This window comes from Parasteatoda tepidariorum, chromosome 5, assembly GCF_043381705.1.
Source record: "Parasteatoda tepidariorum isolate YZ-2023 chromosome 5, CAS_Ptep_4.0, whole genome shotgun sequence".
Taxonomy (NCBI): domain Eukaryota; kingdom Metazoa; phylum Arthropoda; class Arachnida; order Araneae; family Theridiidae; genus Parasteatoda; species Parasteatoda tepidariorum.
Window position 1 is genome coordinate 86,739,708 of NC_092208.1, and position 18,720 is coordinate 86,758,427.

Consider the following 18,720-nt stretch of genomic DNA (forward strand, 5'->3'; position numbering starts at 1 on the left):
CTGCCTATTTTCATGAAAAATTTTTAACACTCAATAAATATTTTTTCTTCATATAAAAATTAATAAAAGATTACCATAGTTTATGTTTAGTGTTTTATTAATAGAATTGAATTTATGAAGCAGGAAAAAATATAGTTGCGAGAGCTTAGTCGTATAATACATTAAAACAAAAAATCGATCATATTTTATAAATAAACAAATATTATATTTAGAGTTTTAGAACGATTTAAAAATTTCAAGCAGCAATTTCTTTTCACGCAAATTTTTTGCAATAAAGAAATAATTAAATGTTTGATGAATTTTGGTTAATTTGTAATAGATAGGACCCCAGATTACCCTTTGGTTTTCCCAAACCTCTTCTCGGTTTTGATTAGATCCAAACAAAAGGTTGAAACTCTTTCCTGGCTATGAAGACTGAAACAATAGCTTACAATAGAAACGAAACAATTAAAGGGCTCCAAACATCCCATGAATTTTATTAACAAATAGACAAACAAACAGGTTAAAAAAAAAAAAAACTAGAAACGTCGGTTATTTAGCAAATTATTTTTTTATGACGAATATCATTTCTGGTGTTGAACAGTCAATAAATGTATGAGATCATGGCTATCAATGTTCATAAAGCCTTGGAAATTTGAATCAATACCAGAAACCAAGGGAATTCCTGTACCCGTGCTTTGATGGAACTAACCCGAATACGAAGAATATCAAGACAATTACGAACCCTAATACAAGGGCTGAGTTAAAAGACCTAAATTGAATGCCAAAAAGCCCTGTTTTTACTTCATTTTAAATTTAATTAATATAATATCCATTGCATTATGCATTAAGTTTCAATTATTAATTAAATTTAAGCTCCAACTGTTTAAACGGAAAATAAAAAATATTTCTACAAAATTTATTGTTGCATTGTGAGAGATACATCTGAAAAATCTTGCTTCCATAAAAACTCTTTAACATATGTATCAACTCCAGCAGAACAGGAAGCAGAACAAGTATAAATGATCAAAGTTCCCCAATCTATACTCTCTTGAACAGAATCTAGGGACAGGTAATTCAACAACTGAGGCATCACCTAAAAAAGCAATAATTAATAAATGAATAAAAGTGGGCTATTACAACACATGTCATAAAATTTTGCAAAGCCAAAATCAAATAAATGTGTATGATAATATAAAAATCAAAATATCCTTCAAGTAGATATAAAAAAGTACTTGATAAATCAGGGTAACCACCTGACTAAACTTAATTTCTTGAGATATAGAGAGTAAAATTCAAAAAGGTCATGACTATCAGCACAACTTTCTTCACACATATAAAAAATTACAGAAAGTGTGAGAGGTTATAATTTTCAAGTTATAAACTTAGACCTATGCTTTTTACAGATAAGAAATTCAACCGTGGCCAGAAAGGTCCATCTGAGGTGAAATAATAAGATGATAGGAGATATGATGTCAAAGCATCAAGTGTTTTAGAAAGATGTTTTTCTTTTTCATATCAGTGAGTGCGACAGACCAAGACACTAGATCTTTGTTCGTTAAGTGCTGATCTTGAGAATGTGTCGTACGAGCATAATAAAAATATGAGATTCACAGTAATGACTATAAACTTTAGTTCCATTTAAAATCTAAATAGATATTAAGTCAAATCATTCTTTTTTTAAAAGTACAGTGTGAATAAATCCCACGGAAGCCTATGATATCATGTCTTCTAATGAACGTAATTTTAAAGACTGGAAGCTTGAACTGCCATTTCCCTAGAAAAAGAAGGAAAAAAAAAACATGATTTTAAGAACGGATGAGCGACTATCTAAGAAATATTCAACTATGAAGCGTCATATGAGAGTTGCTTATGGAAAATTGGAGTTTGTCAAGAGAACAATGCCACCACCTTTGGAAACTGCTACTGGATCTGTAAAACTGAATTTCAAGACACGTAAGACGAGAGCTTATTCAACAACTTGTCAATGTGGAGATCGTCAAAGTTAAGTTGATTCAATCTACTACCGATGGAAGAGAAGTAGATCCTTTTACGAATGCGGAATAGCGAAGCTCACCAAACAATGGCAAAAGGTCATAGAACAAAAGGGAGCATATATTATTGACTCACCCTAATATAAATGCATGACTTTGAAACATTGAAAAAAAGAACAATGACTTTTAACTCAACCAAATAGAACATGCCTAGATATTACCTGAAATTCAAAGTGACGCTTGGCTCCACAAGAACAATTCGGAATATCGTTTTCTGATGGTACATTTTCAGAAGATACCCATAGTGGTACTCCACCTTTTTGATATCTCAAAACCTGCAAGCATAAAATTTTTATTTAGAAGAATAACACCAACATAATAAATAACAAGCTAATAGGATAATAATGGTTCAAGGTTCCACATAGTCTTCTATCAGTATGAATTCACCACTTCTTGGATTAATGGTGTGCACAACAGTCAGAATCAGCTACATTGTACTAAACAAATGTTAATAATTTGCAAAATTATGTTACTCAGCATAACAGTGAATTAGGTTAATTACCTCTATTCACCCTGATAGTTTCAAATATCGAAATAAAAATTTTTGAAATGTTCTTTTTATTTGATAAAGAATGCATGTTCCAAATTTGTTAAGCTTCCTATCTTGGAAAAATAGTTATTTAGCATAACTGCCAATTAGATTAATTACTTCTAATTACCCCACTAAAACCATGATATTCACATATATCAAAATAAAAATTGTAAATAATGAGTTAGAAAATTCTTACTATCTCATAAAGAATCCATGCTTCAAATTTGAGACTTCATAGTCTTTGTAAAAACTTGTAATTTAACATTACTGTCAATTAGGCTAAATATCTGAATAATTATCATAATTTTTTTCTTAAATTTTCCTATAAAGAACCAGAGGTAATTGTGGGCCCAACTCAAAAATTCTGAAAATTTCTTGAGCAAAATCATTCAGAAAATTAATAACTTTATAAATTTAAATCATTGAAATTTTCACAACGTGAAAGTCCACATAAATTATATGCAGCATAATTTAAATTAATAATTATGTATTTAGTTCACCTTTACCTCTAATCACATTAATTATTTTACCAGAAAAAATATTTACAAATGAAAGAGATGCCAAGTATAAATTCTAGTTCTAATATTTTTAAATAAAATATACAAGAATTTTTATACATAATTGTGATCGATGATTTCTTGAAACTTCTGGACTTTGGATTTCTGGAAACTTTCGAATCGCAAATAGCGAAAAATCCGGAAATCCAGATTTTTTTCCGGAGCACAATCACCCCTGAAGAACACATGATCCAAATATGAGACATTTATATCAGTATTTAGCATTATACCAATTAGGCTGACTACCTTGATAATAACAAAATATACATATAAAACTTTTTCTGTTTTTCTATTTATTTCATCAAAAACACAGGGTGTAAATATGAGACATCTGTGTTGGTACAAATGTGACTTAGCATTGTCAATTAAGCCTATTTTAGAGACTTAATCACAAAATAATATTTTATTTTTTAGTTTTCCTTTTTATGGCATAGAAAAAAAACTTTTTTTTAGCTTTCTAACTGCATGGAAAGTGGGAGAATTAGTGACGAGTGAGGGCTTTGCCTTTTACATACAGATATCATACTAAGTTAAACTCAATTCAAGGATTTTTACAACTGTAAACAAATAAAAACTCCCATTTTTTTCTTCTTTACAAAGGAAATTCAATCGAAAAGAAGGTGTAAACAAATTTATGGCAATTTAAGACAGACCCTTCAAATTTTTTATGTTTTTACTAAGAACATGAAAATTTAATAATTGGAACAGAAGTATAGGATTATACCCTTTTTTTATCATTGTATTTCTCAATATATGAAAATAGTATAAAACAGGGCATGCAAATCTGATCATGAGGTCAAAAATTGTTAATGTTGGAAACATATTTCTTTAACAGTTACTAAAAAAAACTAAACTAAAAAGAAAAGCAATGGTACTATTATAATTAACTTTGTAAAATTACTTACTTGTTCAGGTTCAAGTTTTACTCTCTTTTGGAATTTGTTAAAAGCTTTATCTTTTTTTTCTTCCACATATCCTAAATCACCTACAGGCATATCTTGTAGTTCTTTAGAAGAGCTTGATTGCAAGAACTTTTGATAATCTTTCATTTTTTCTTCATCACTTTTTTCTGGAACATCAGGTAAGGACTCTTCTGTCTCAGTCACAAGTTCAAACTCAGACAAAAGAAAGTGATTTATTAACTTTTTCTTTTCTGGAATTTCTAAAAAGAATAGGAAATATGTAAATAGTGCCACATTTCTTATATCACATCCTTCCAATTCGAAATGTTCTAACAACTTTTGTCAAGAAATGAATGAACAAAAACTTTACAAAAATTTATGTTAATATTAAATATTTTACTATTAAATATTTTCAATAAACAATTTTATAAATGTCCACCTTTGTTTCAAAAATAGGTCATATTGATAGAAAAGAATTGGCGCTTGAAATGGGCTAAAGGTGGTGCACAGCAAAACGCTATACCTTGTTCAACACTAGGTATGCTTTCACCATTAGTATGTGGATTGTCATAGGAGTTGAAGGTATATTGTTTTCAACCAGGTTTGCTACTCAAATAGAAGAGCAAAATTCTTCCCAGACTTTTCCAGATGTGCTGACAGTGTCAAAATATACAGTGAATTATGTTGTATATTTTATTTAAATTAAAAAATACACTACAATACAGAGAAAAAATGGTAGTAATGACAAAAGAAATATATGCCATACAAAAGAGAAATTTTTTTATTTTTAAAATTATAACATTTTGTTTCACTTAGCCAACACAGAAAACTATAATTTTTGTTTTAATTCTGAAATTTAGAAGTCAAAAGCAGAAACTTCTGATTAAAAATCCCTGCTTAGTTTTAATTTTGTATCAATTTAATCGTGTATTTTTCTTAATTCTTCTACAGATCGGGGTTGGCATGGTTTAAACCATGGTTAAAACCAAATGGTTTTTCTTTAAAAAAAAAACATTTGGTTTTTTCCCTAAGAATAATTTAAAATTGCATTTTTATTTATTTATTTATAATTATATAAGAGAGGTATCTAAAATCTTGACCCATTTTAGTAAACATATGTGAAAGTTATAAAGATCAGATTGATAAAAATTTTCANTTTTTATTTTTAAAATTATAACATTTTGTTTTACTTAGCCAACACAGAAAACTATAATTTTTGTTTTAATTCTGAAATTTGGAAGTCAATAGTAGAAACTTCTGATTAAAAATCCCTGCTTAGTTTTTTTTTAAAAATTTTGTATCAATTTAGTCTTGTATTCTTGTTAGTTCTTCTACAGATCGGGGTTGGCATGGTTTAAACCAAATGGTTTTTCTTAGAAAAAAAAACCATTTCGTTTTTTCCCTAAGAATAATTTAAAATTGCATTTTTATTTATAATTATATAAGAGAGGTATCTAAAATCTTGACCCATTTTAGTAAACATATGTGAAAGTTATAAAGATCAGATTTCAAAATTAAGATTAAAAATTTTCAAAATTTAATTAACATTTCATTGAAAAGAAATGCAGAAGATTACTTGCAGCAGTTAAAACCAATTAGTGTAGCTCTGGATAGGGCACAGAGAGAAAATTGTTCGATTGGAGAGACTGTTTTAATTCTTAAAAAAGCAAATGCACGATAAGAAATTCAATAAAGATGTACTGAGGAAATTAGATCATCGCTATAACATGGCAATAACACCAGCCCACCTTCTTGCTTTTCTGTTGCATCCAAAAGCTGTAGATAAAGATGATGAAGAAGATAACGAGTTATCAGCAAACGAAAAAAAAAAAAAAAAGGGCTTTAGAATATGCCAAGAATATGTTTCCTATAAATAACTTATTAACTCTGATATTAAAATTTTGTGCAAGAAGCTTTCCATTCCAAAGGTATCTGTTTCAAAAGGAATTTATTGATAATGTAACAGTTATAGAACGGTGGCGAATGCAAGAAAACGATATTAAGAAGTTTAATGCCAATGTGTTTAAGGAAGTTGAAGTAACTCTTACTGACTGGAACTACAGCAAATGTTGAGAGAATTTTTTCAACTTTTGGAGTTGTACAAATAAAATTGCGTAACAGACTGGGCTTAGAAAAAGCTGCAAAACTTGTTTTTTTTTGTTCAAAATGTTGAATACTAAGCGCTAAGTGTTTTTCAATGGTAAAAAAAAATTTCTCTAAACTTTTCCTGTTTTTTTTCCCAATCCTGCATTTAAATATAAAAATTGTAATAAAATTTAGTGTGGTTTGACATAATTGCTTGTTATTTATTTTAATTGTTCTTGGAAGTAATTTTCATTTTTAAAATTAGTTGAAAATAGAATGTTGAGAAAAACCTGGTTTAAACCAAAAAAAACAGGTTTTTTCCCCTAAAATCTGATTTTCTGCCAACCCTGCGACAGACATAAGACTTCATAGCTGCAAAATATTATAATTCTTTTTCTAAAAGTTTTTCTATAATAAATGACACAAAGCTAAAGAAGTTACAATTTCGATATAAAATGACTAAAAAACTAATGTTCTGCTTTAAATCACATTAGAAGCTACCCCTCACTTGTTGTTATGATAGAATGTATTATTTGAACACTTACATTGAAATAAAGAATCAGCTGCTATTTAATTCAAAAAGAAAAAGAGCAAAAATATTTTCATTCCCTCTTTAAAAATGTGAATAAGAATTAATTATTTGATTTAAGAGTTTAGAAAGAGATTGGGGACTTTAAAATATGAATATTAAACTATTAAAAAAATATTAAAAGGATAGGAAATATGAAATGTTAATTAGAGTATTACACGTATATTAACAATACAAATAATTGGAAGTTGATTAAAAACCAAATCAGTACTGAAAAGTAAAATTACCTTTCTTTTCACTTGGACAATTGTGAATGTGATTCCATTCCCAGTCCAGAGTTTTATGATCTTCACAGCAATAATCTATTTGGGCACATTTGTGACAATTTAATATAGCACAACAACCACAGATGGCACACATCTTTTGAAACTGATCCGCACACGGTTGCATAGACGATTTCTCATTAAACTCGGGAGGTTCAAACGAATAAAATTCATTTTTTCGAGGAAGTTGGTTTCTAAACACAGAAAAATTGATTCTGCTCGATGTTTTATTGCAGCTACTATTTCGACACATAAATATGTAAATAGTCCGATGGAAAGCTTCTTCTAACTCGAAAACTGGAGCATAGACTTGAAGTAAAAATGTTAGGGGATGATTGCATACCTGACACAGAAGATCGGTGCGATTCGGCAAATTACTTAACCTTAACCAGGCTGGAAAGCCACCGACTTTACTTGGAAAAAATTTACTACGTAACTTCCATGGTGCCCGTTTTTCAACAAAACCTAACTCGGTAGGAGCGACAGCCATAAAAAAAATTACGCAAGAAAATTCTTCAGCAACGTTATATCAAAAATTTTCGGAAATAAACAAACGTGGGAAGGAAGAGTACTGTAAGCGATTCGTTTTAGAGCTTTGCTTTACAAATGTGCTTGTAGCTTTCATGGATTAAAAAAGATGAAGCCATTACCGATAGAAAGCCGAAAGCGTGAAATCAGCATGCGCATAACCTAAATAGAACAAAACCAATCGCTTTAAAGGTAAACAAAAGTTGCGACAATGAATGAAAATTATCGGTAATCCAAGGAAACCTTCCCCGATTCTTCACTAGTCAAATATCACTATGTTCGTTTTAAAGCTATTAATCTTTTGGCATCCGTTACTATATTGAGTTATGTATGGGAAACATTTACAGGTGAAGATATTTTTGCAAAAAGAAACAAACATTTTAGACTGCCTTAATTCACTTCTACTATGGTCTTTCTAACATTTTGTTTTATTCCTCTACTCTTGTTAAATAAATGTTACGAAGTTCATTCTAACTTAGCTGTTCTACAGAAATCTGTTTCAACTTTAGGTTTCCATAGGTATATTGCTAATAAATTGTAAAATAGTTACTTCGTATAGTCGTTCTGCTTTATTGTCAATTTTTGAAAATGTTTTTAAATAGTTGTAAGTTTTATCTTCGAAACATGTGGAGTGAAATTGCAAAATTTATTATTATTACTATTTTATTCTACTTCCTAGTTAGTGTACAAAAATATCTCCATTTAAATGATTTACAAGGATTTATTATTAAACTTTGTTGTTATAATTTTAGTTTCAATATTTCTCAAATTTCATGATCAATTGTGTTTTGATTAAATGAAAAACTTTGTGTGAACTCATAATCCCAATTAAATTTTTAGCAAGCAATTACAATTAACTTTTTATATTGCAATATTAATTATTTGTCACCACCTATTTTAGTAAAATTTGTTTGAAAATCTCCAATTTTTTAAAAAAAATGTTTTTATTTTTATGAAACTTTATGTTGATTACTATACATACCAGCTTTCCTGTAAGTCAAATGCATTGACGTTATTGTGGGGGAAAGGCTACATGAAGCAAAGAAAGAAAATTTTCCTCAATGTTTACACATATTTGGCATGTATATATATCTGAAGAGAGGTCATGTATATTATTTCTATACTATAGTTTTTCTGCATCTTTCAAAAGTGGTTGGCAGAAATCAAGGAAATCTTGTTTCATTCTTTTTCTGATTCATACAGACATTTTTCTGACTGTTCAGTTTTGCCTGCTTTAGATAAGTGGCTTCTATCAAGGGTGATCTGCATAGGGTCAGTTGCATCACAGACATCTTGTTCGAACACTGACGCACTATGATATATATAACTATTTATGCGTCATCATTCAGCTTTCAATTGAAGCAATTCTTACAAATTTCCAATTGCATGAAGGAAGCAATGTGTGCATACATCTTGTCATTATTTGTTGAAGAGTGCTTTCATTTTTCTTCTTTTAATGTTCTACACACACTGGAAGAGTGTCTTTTTTTTTTCAAAGGGTGTGAAATGAATAAATAGTAAAAACAATAACTTATTTCGTAAAAAAGAACTGACTTACTTTTAACGAAGACATGTGTTACTATTTCGATTTCTCTCATTTAGCATATTTGACATATAATTTATATGAAAAGTAGAAGTATTTAAATAAAATATTGTATATGATCACAAATTTAAATTTTTTTTATAATTTAACAGTGATTAGTTTTTTTAATGGAATTTTTCTGCTTTTTAATGCTTGAAATACACTTGTAGAAGAGTTAAATATTTATTAAGTTGCCATTATATGTGAATACTATTATGTATATATATATGTTATCAAAAGTAGGTATGATCCCAAGTATTTTGAATAATTAATATCTTAATGAAATTTTTATTTGGTGAAGTGTATTTTTGTTCTTGTGAGCTGTAAATGAAAGAACTGATCTTATTCCAAGAGGCAGCTGCTTATTGTCTTTGATAATAGTTGAATTATTTGTAATTACTTAAACAAAATTATTTAGTTTAATTATTGACAATTTATTTAGTGCAATAACCTATAATATGCCTTTTCAGATCATTATCATACAGTGTTGTTGCTCATAATGTCTCTGGAACAATTTGCCTGTTGATTGAAGAAAACCTACCACCTGACATTTTTGTTGATCCCTATCAACTGGCTAATGAATTAAAAAGTGGACTTATTCAGGTCAATATTTGTTTATCAACATTTTGAAAATAAAGCTTAAAATAAGATATAGTATGTCTAATTCTTAAAATCAGACTTTTAAATTAATCAATATTAAAATTAACAGCCTTTCTTTCATCATATCTTTCATTACAAATCTCTTTCCTTATGTCAGCAATGGTTCCATTATAACAGCCAATGTATCAAGTCCCATTTTGTGTTTTTAGAGTTAATGTTAATTTAGTGAAATTAAAAATATCAAACCGAACAATTCATTTATATATAGCCAAAGTTGAGTTTCATTTCCCAAACAAATCACTTGAAAAATAAGTGTTAGGCATTTTTAGTAGTTTCTAAAAAAGTGCTTCCATTGACAATTAATTGCAAAAGTTTCCCAGAAATTATATAAATTACCATTCTTTTGACATAAAAGGCGAAGCACCTGGAATTAAATAAATAAAGGTTAAGGGATATAGTAAATTTTCTATGGTCAAAATTTCTATGGTCTCTATGGTTCATTTCCTTGTTCTATGGTCAAAACGTTAGGAAAATATATGTTACTATGAATGATCAAAATTGGTGGTTGTTGACTTCCACCAGTGAATGTTGACAGTCACTTTGGGAAATGTCCAAAATATATACTAGGTCTAGTTAAGTGCCACTTCCCGGTATGCCCTATATCAATGCTTTTTTATTTCAATTGGGCTTTTATATCAATTAGGATATTTTAAAGTAAAGCATTTAATTTTAAAATTTTCTTTAACTTATTTTTCATTTTTTTTTTTTAATTTGACATCCCTTTAAAGCTATGCCTGTGTGCAGATATACCCTCTTGCCTCTGTTAGCTACCCCACAATGTGGATGAAAGGCAATATTTGCAGAAACCATTGTAACAGTGAAGAAGAGAGTGAAAAAATCTTATAATCTTAATACACCTGTTCTATTTAAAAGAATATAATTAGGTTTAAAAGAATACATTCTTTGTAAAAAGTTTTTCAAAGGCTACAATGAATGCATGTATCATGCTTTATTTGCCATGTTTTAAAAATTTTTATTTGCCATTTTTGTGTGAGATTTGTCTATTTTAGTATTTTTATGTCAACATGGAAGAAAAAGGGATGGTTTATAATCTTACGATGTCACAATCTCTCATTGTAATATCCATTTTAATTTCTTTAGTGTAACGTAAATAAAGTACCTACCATTTTCACTTGACAACAGAAAGTATTCTGTTAAGCATCAACTGCATGTCCCGATATGCACGTTTCAAAATTTTTATTCATAATGTTTTGCATTTTTTAAATTAAGAGAATGTTGAATGTTTAGAGAATGTAGGAAATGTCATTACAGCGAAATAGAGTTTTTATTTAGAAATGTTTCTTATATTTTCAGATTGATAATTCAGAAAGTATCAACACTGAATATCCAGCTCATAGGGCCAAGGCTTTGAAATTTAAAGCTCTCTTGAAGTCACAGGATAATATTCATTACAAGCTCGATTTGCCAATTCACTTGCGATATCAGAAACCTCACTCCTGTGCTATATATGGTGACAAAGTCTGGATAAGTCTTGATCTGTCAAATGTTTATTTTAATGAAGCACCAGCAGGTATGACTATTCAGGCTTTTTTTTTAATCTGGTCTATTTGATAGGAAAGACTGAATGAAATAAAAATTTTAATAAATAACTTTCAGAAATATGTATATTTTTAAAAATACTCAATAGCATAAACTTTACAATTAACAGATATTTATGCAAACTTTTTAACAATAGAAAAGCATTAAGATGCTTGTATTAACTTTTCCAAATGTTGAAAATGATAATCAAAAACAAAGAAAAGTTTGATAGTTGAAAAAATTTAAGAGGTGTAAATTAATAGTTTGCATTCTGCTAAAAACAGAGATATAAAAGATTTCCACAATTTTTTAAGTTTCTTTTTCTAAGTAAAAGACAAACTACACTTCCTTACCTCCTGTTGGTCCATCCCTTGCGTAAAACAGGAAGGTTCAGCCGAAAAAACAGCATCAATCCACCTCGTAACTAGCTACTGATCGTGAGCAAAGCTTGCTGAAACCAGGTAACATACTATATGTGAAGGCTGCTTGAGACCTTGTTATTGAGAAAATTGTTATTAGTTAAGAATTATTAATAGTGATCTCCTTTATAATGTTTTTTATACACTGTTTTCTTATGCATTTGAGCCTTTGTTTAATTCAAATCTCTTTAGGTATTTCTTCAAATGGTGTATGCTCAATTAAAGCAACTTCTTGGAAACATCTAGACACAGTAAGTACATGAAACTAATAAATATGTTACAAGAGTAAATAAAATAAATAGTCGTCAGTTCTAAGGATCAGTAACTAAAAGATACTACTTGTCAATACAATTTTACTGATCCGTTTGCATATCTCTATAAAAAAAAATTTTAAGTTTAGGAAGTGGATTTAAATAACTATGCACAGAGAATGCGTAATGCTATGAAGTATGCTATTTTGTTACAAACCAAAATTAAAAAAGCTTATCATTCCTTTTCATCAATTGTTGGTCTGAAAGACCACTCATAATTATTTTATGGTGGCCCAAGATAAATTTTACTGGTTGGATCACCGTTAATTTCGGGCCCTGTACTACACAACACACTGATTTCTTTATGACATCCTGAAAGTATTCATCTTTAGGATTCTGTGACTTCCAGAGGAAGTCACATATAAACGGCTTGACATCCTAGATGCAACCTATTCTTAGGATATTCCACCTAATGAAAAAAATCTGAAAAGCTTTTAATTTGCATAACATTCTATCTTGATTTGTGTTGCTAATATTCACTTCCAAAAGTAACAAAAACCTAGCATGAAATAATGAAGTTTTACTAAATATTTATAAGTTCAATTTAATTTCACACTATTTTTGTTAGTATGGAATGAAATCATTTTTCTATCATTAAATATCCAATCTGAAAATATTTCACAAAAACCAGTTAAAGTTAAAATGTATCGTAACTCGTAATGCATGCCTCAAATCTAGTAAATGTTTTTTTTTTTCTATTAAGAATATTTCTGATAAAATTCCAATCAATTAATTAAATTTTCCACGTAATTTTTTGCAATTTGTGTAGTAAATGCTTGTTTTTCTTTTCTATAAATAATTTTTCTGATTAAATTCCAATAAATTAAAAATTTTATGTCGCTTGTTGCAATTTGTGTAGTAAATGTCTGTTTTTTTTTTTCTATATAGAATGTATTTGAATGGCATTAGATTAAATTACATTGAATGAACTAAATTTACCATGTAATTTTTTACAAACCTTTTTAGTCTTAAGATTAGGTTTCAATATTTCTGACATCGTTTAATAGAGCAGATATGTTAAAGACAATATAATAAAATGGTAATAAGTTCTTTTTTAAAATGTTGAGCTCTATCCATAGAACTTGCATCAATATTTAAATATATTTAATTTAGTAATGTATTATTTATTGAGACTATTTTTTCAACAAAATAATTTCTATTTCAAAAAAATATATTTTATAAATTGTAATAAAAAACTAATTTTCAAAATAATTATCTCTCTATATTTAAAAATCATAAGGGGTTTAGTGTGTACAATACATTACATTTTGGCTTTCTCCATAAAAACTATATGACTTAGAAACTCAATATTACTAAAGAGTGTGAAAAAATGTACAGAAATTGTGATAGAAAAAAAAATTAACATTTGATAATTAGAGCGTGAATTATTAACTATTAAACTTGTAGGAAAAAATACCATACAGAGGAATGCAAATATTTAGTTGAAATTTCTCATGCTGAAAAAGCCTTATTCAGTAATTAACTGAGTTAGAAATTTCCAAAATTGTTGTTATTGCAATTTTAAGTGCTTTTTTTACGATTTTTTCTCACTTTTTTTATGTTATTACATTGCATATTATTTTGACACGCTAAAACTACAAAACTTAGAAGCTTGAAATTACGAAGTTACGTCAAAAAGTTTTTGAAGAAATAAAAAAATTTACGATGTGATTGTTACTTCGAGAATTATTAGCTGTTAAACATGTAGTAAAAAATATGTGCTGATTAGACCATCTTAAATTATAAAATTAACGAGATTTATTTATTTATTTATTTCAAAGTTATTGCAATTTTAAGCTCTTTTATGTAATATTTTTTTCTCTAAATAGTAATTATTTACCTATTATTTTATTTGTATCTATTTGTTACCCATGATTATATTTGCATTGTTAGAAACTATTTCAAGTCACAATTTTTATTTTGTCTTGTAATTTGTTCTTAATATAAATTGACTATTTGAATACAATTTCATTTACAGTATTTATTATTATTATTTTAAGTTTATAATTATTTAATAGAATGCAAGTTCTAATGTTAAAGATAAAGCAAAGTTTACCTTCATATTTTCAATGTAAAAATTAGATCTATACTTTTATACAACTTAACTCAAAGTACTGCATGAGAAGTTAGGTTCCTTCGATGAAAAATTGATGATTCTCAAGACTATAGAAGAAAATATGAAATAAGAAGAAATTTTTTAAAAAAATGACCAGACATAAAATTGCTAAGTTCATATAAAATAAAAATTAACCAAGATTTGTTAGAATAGTTTTCATTAAATTTTAGAGTGAGTTGTGCTTTTATATAACATAATTAAATACTTCATTATTTTTTTTACTTAGTTCATTTTACATTAAATGTATTTCTGATAAAATTTACTGAAGTTAAAACTTATTTTTGGTTTTGATTTAACTTATTACTGAGTTTAACATTGTAGTGTTCTTTCATAGTTGTTTTCGCATATTTTTTAAACAAAAAAAGAAGCATTTAAAAAAAAGGAACAATGATTAGAATAAAATTTAAAATTTCGAAACCTGGCCCTTCAAGAAAATATTCATGAGAAAAGGAAACTGTTGTAGATCATAACATTAATTCATTAATTCCTTGATACAGTTTTTCTAAGATTAAAATTAGTTTATTAAGGAATATAAAATTTTGGTTATATTTAAATAATTTGTGTACTTTTATTAAGTTTTAGTTGTTTTTTTTTTTAATTCTAATTTCATTTTAATAATTTAGGTTCCTCAGCAAGTGTTGAATGCATAGGTGTAGCACGAGGGGGGGGGCACATTGTTTGTTTTTAATAAACTGTTCGTTTAATTTTCATAATTTAATTACTCAAATTCATTAAAAACGTTTCTTTCATTTTTAATAAAGTTTTGATTAAATCACATTCGGATCTGTAATGGGAAAATGTTGTAATTGAAATTTTGACCACTTTTTAACTAGCCAGTGCACTCACTTAGAGGGTAGAATTTAGCGTGCATGATTGAGATTTATCACCATATTTTCAATGTGTTCTTTTTTTTATTCTATTAAATCTCTTTTTGTAACACTATTCATGATGGCAATGGAGGTTTCATTGGTATCATTATAGCTACAATAAGACTTATTAACAAATATAATATTTTGTATGTCCAAATTTTCGATCACCTTCTGAATAACTAAGGTTCTCTAATTTCAACTGTAGTTTTGTGTCAGAGAACAATATAAGTTTTAATCTTTTTCTGACCAACACGAGCAGCATTTACCTCTCTTATCTTATCTGAAATTTATTGGTACTATAAATATTTTGACTACTTTTTGACTAGCTACTGTGTTTAAATTTTAATTAGAGTTCTATGTTGGATAATAATACAAGTATCAAACATATTCTAAACTGCTCTTAACAGATTTCTCTTTAAGCTATTTCAAAGTCTAAGTGAACTTAATGCCCATCGAAATTTTGATCCCCTTCCAACAAGCTATCGCGCTTAAAATTCCGACTAGTGCCTGATGCTAATCCAATTTATTGTTTAAAAATAATGCGAATAAAATTAAGGGCGATATTATCACTACTTTATCTATCGAAATTTAAGTAGAAACTCAAAGAAACTTACAGACATAAAACTAAAATAAAAATTTTAAAAATTACTTTTTTTAAATGTTTTAATTTTTGTCGAACTAAATTGAATATCAAGTCTTAACTAACATAAAGCGCATAATTCAAAATAGAAACACTTCTATCACTTTTGAAAAACTGCCCTTACCCCTGACGTCTTTCAAAAATGCTGAGCTCTACATTTTTTGTTTTAGGACTCAGGAAAATAAAATTGTTTCCAATCATTTTGTTATCCTATTATGCTATTTTCCACTTGAAAAGCGTGGTTTTAATAAATATTAATTTGTTTTTAAATGTACATGAAGCGTTAAAAACTTTATTTTTACCCTTGCGTTTTTTATATATTAAGGTCAGAGTTTTATATTAGATTGCTTAACAATTATTTAACGCTTCAAATTTAAAACAGAAGATGGTATTCCCCCCCCCAAACAAAAATAAATTATGATCTTGCTTGCTTCCACTATTTTAATTCAATCTGTTAAAGGTAGCGTCAAAGTAGACAATTAAAAAAACGTCCATCCATTTAATTTACAACCAGAATATTAAAAAGGCTCTTTAAACGAAACTATATTAAATACATTTTGTCCATCAACATTATTCAGTTGCCACTTTTGGCCAAATATGTCTGCTCTTGGCGAAAAAGTAGGTGCTGTATAAAATTTGAGCTCTTATTGATGTCTAATTTAGGAAGGCACACCCCATTCGCATAGTGTACTGTACTCTCTCTGCTACTTAAGGAATCAAACCCCTGAATCCCATTTCTGTTTTTGCAGGTGGGAGGGTAGAATTTAGCGTGCATGATTGAGATTTATCACCATATTTTCAATGTGTTCTTTTTTTTATTCTATTAAAACACTCTGTTTATGCTGCAACAATAATAATAAATTAATTAATTTATGGAAATTAACTAATATCCCATGCTTGATAATTGCACATTACAGCAAATCATCAAAAAATAGGCACTGAAGTTAAAATGTGTGTTTATAAATTAAAAATTATGTTTTGATTTGCTATTTTTTTATATTTAAATATTTCCACAAATTTCTAAATGCATGTTTTATAATTATTTAAGAAATCTATTTAAAGAATAAATTATGCTATTTTTCTTAATAATATTCATGATTAACCAAGGAACAGAAATGAAATTTATCAAATGAAAATAGAGATACATTTCAAAATAAGTAGTTATATAAAATTGGAGAAAAAAAAGTTCCAGCATTGTTATATAATTAATTCTCTCCTCAAATTTCCAGGAAAACTAAGTTTATTGTGAAGTGTTTTTTTTTTTCATTATATATTATTATATAAATTTTTATAACATGTTTTTTTAATTATTTATATTTTTAAAATTTTTTTAGGAGACTCATGAAGTAAAGCTTGAATTACCTGTTGGATGCGTAGAACATTTCTACATTGTATTTGGCATAACATTATGTTTTATATTAGTGGGATCACTAGTATTTTATAGCCAACTTTTGAATATTGTAACATGATCTTGTTTTCTGAATCAATAAAAATTCTTAGTTTTGGAAGAAATTCGTTTTAATATATTTATAATTTATTCTCAAAGGACTATTTGTCCCGCATTGGACTGATCATAGAGATACTGTTCCCAGTAAAACACCAAAGTCAATCAAAGTAAAACACCAAGTCTTCAGGTCATCCTTGGGGATGTTTCTCAGACCATCGCCAATTGCTCTTTGTGCAGCTCTCCATGAACGTAAATTAAGTGTTACCATTACTCGATAGACTATTTAGTGTCCATAAACCCTAGGTCATATTCAGGTCATCATAAAGGTGCTCTCACAATTCAATGCGTTTTTTTTAGTTCATTTCATTTTTACATTAAAATACAATGTTAATTTTAATTTAGTAAAGAAGCTCTTTTTCGTTTACTTTTATTTTAATTGATTACCATTCGTTTAGATTAAAATTATTAATTGCTTTATTATCGGGTTTGCAATATATTTGCATTAGAGTTTAAAATATTTTGCTACTTTATTTGTTTCATCATTCTCCAAATAAATTGAGCGCGATTTTTGAAATCAAGAAGTACATCGAATATTAAAAAGACTCTTAATCAATTAATTTCTTTGAAGGTAAGCAAATGTTTGTATTTATTAAATACATTTATCAAATGCAAATATTGTTGTTGCATAAAGATTTAAAGTCTTCTCTTGTTAAAATGGTATCTGTCATCATTTCCAAGTCGCCAGCTAAGTGTAGCATTGTGTGTCTTGCTTGATTCCAAAAAAATTTAGTTGGAGATAAACGAGGATGCTTAACCAAAATGAAATGTCTCATACATGGCTTGGCATATTTAAATCTGATAAAAAAAATCTCTGATTGTGATGTTCTATGAGACAGTTTCTGAAAATATTGTAGATTTTTTAAATTTTGATCCTGAAAAAATGAGATAGGATGAATATTTTTCTCCTTATTTTGAAATAAAACATTTCAAAGTTTGGCCATGCATCAAAAAGTTTATTCTGTTAAATCACGGTCAATTTTTTGACCGTGATTGGACAACTGTGGAAAGAGGTTTTAGCATTAACAAGAAAATAGAAGTGGAAAATTTAAAAGAAAACTCTTGTTGCGATCACATCAATGGCTGGGATGGTGATGTGACAAAGGTTGTCATTGATGAAGATTTGCAAAAGTCTGTAATGATGGTGAGGCAACGCTGCAATCAATATCTTGAAGATAAAAATGCTGAAAATGCAACAACAAAAAAATTGATGACCAGCACGCTCTAAATGACATTAACAAAAAGATAAAATGTTTACAGCGTTGTATAGATGAACTTACAAAATCCCCTGATGAGTTTGCTGACCAAGCAGAGAAACTAAATGATTTGACTTTGCTATCAAAATCTAATAGTTTGCGAAAAACTTTAGAAGAAAAAAAAATGGAATTGCAAGAGTTAGAAGAAAAAAATAGCAACAAATAACTTTCATGTTACAAGCAAACTTAATTAACGATTTATGTTATTTATTTATTTAATATTATTTATTTTTTGTATAAAATGTCTTATATTTTCTTATGTATTCAAAATATGACATTGGCCAGGTTTTTATGTAAATCTTTAACTTCTGTAATTATGTACTTAAACAAGATTT

General features: G+C 28.0%; 2 protein-coding genes across 3 annotated transcripts; one reads left to right on the plus strand and one right to left on the minus strand.

The window, feature by feature from the left end:
• Positions 1-884: 884 nt before the first annotated feature.
• On the minus strand, positions 885-7,550 carry LOC107450485 (programmed cell death protein 2). The gene is made up of 4 exons (XM_016066287.4): positions 6,926-7,550; positions 4,028-4,284; positions 2,195-2,308; positions 885-1,075 (listed from the first exon to the last, which is right to left on the minus strand). Exons 1-4 carry the CDS (start codon positions 7,449-7,451, stop codon positions 899-901), a joined length of 1,074 nt encoding a protein of 357 aa, XP_015921773.1. The 5' UTR covers positions 7,452-7,550; the 3' UTR covers positions 885-898.
• Positions 7,551-7,659: 109 nt separating this feature from the next.
• LOC107450486 (phosphatidylinositol-glycan biosynthesis class X protein) lies at positions 7,660-17,137 on the plus strand. 2 transcript variants are annotated; one of them, XM_016066288.4, is made up of 5 exons: positions 7,660-8,008; positions 9,542-9,674; positions 11,046-11,262; positions 11,882-11,940; positions 16,960-17,137. In XM_016066288.4, the coding sequence occupies exons 1-5, from the start codon at positions 7,896-7,898 to the stop codon at positions 17,092-17,094; spliced, it is 657 nt and encodes a 218-aa protein (XP_015921774.2). In that variant the 5' UTR covers positions 7,660-7,895; the 3' UTR covers positions 17,095-17,137. The 2 variants fall into 2 exon arrangements, with proteins under 2 accessions (XP_015921774.2, XP_015921775.2); XM_016066289.4 differs by having other exon boundaries at positions 7,668-7,836.
• The last annotated feature ends 1,583 nt before the right edge of the window (positions 17,138-18,720 follow it).

Coding starts and splice junctions, on each gene's coding strand:
- LOC107450485 (XM_016066287.4), bottom strand. CDS start 7,451: ATGGCTGTCGCTCCTACCGAGTTAGGTTTTGTTGAAAAACGGGCACCA. Junction 2,309..4,027: donor TAAAACTTGAACCTGAACAA/GTAAGTAATTTT, acceptor TTATGCTTGCAG/GTTTTGAGATATCAAAAAGG. Junction 1,076..2,194: donor AGCGTCACTTTGAATTTCAG/GTAATATCTAGG, acceptor TTGCTTTTTTAG/GTGATGCCTCAGTTGTTGAA.
- LOC107450486 (XM_016066288.4), top strand. CDS start 7,896: ATGGTCTTTCTAACATTTTGTTTTATTCCTCTACTCTTGTTAAATAAA. Junction 8,009..9,541: donor TCAACTTTAGGTTTCCATAG/GTATATTGCTAA, acceptor ATGCCTTTTCAG/ATCATTATCATACAGTGTTG. Junction 11,263..11,881: donor TTTTAATGAAGCACCAGCAG/GTATGACTATTC, acceptor AAATCTCTTTAG/GTATTTCTTCAAATGGTGTA.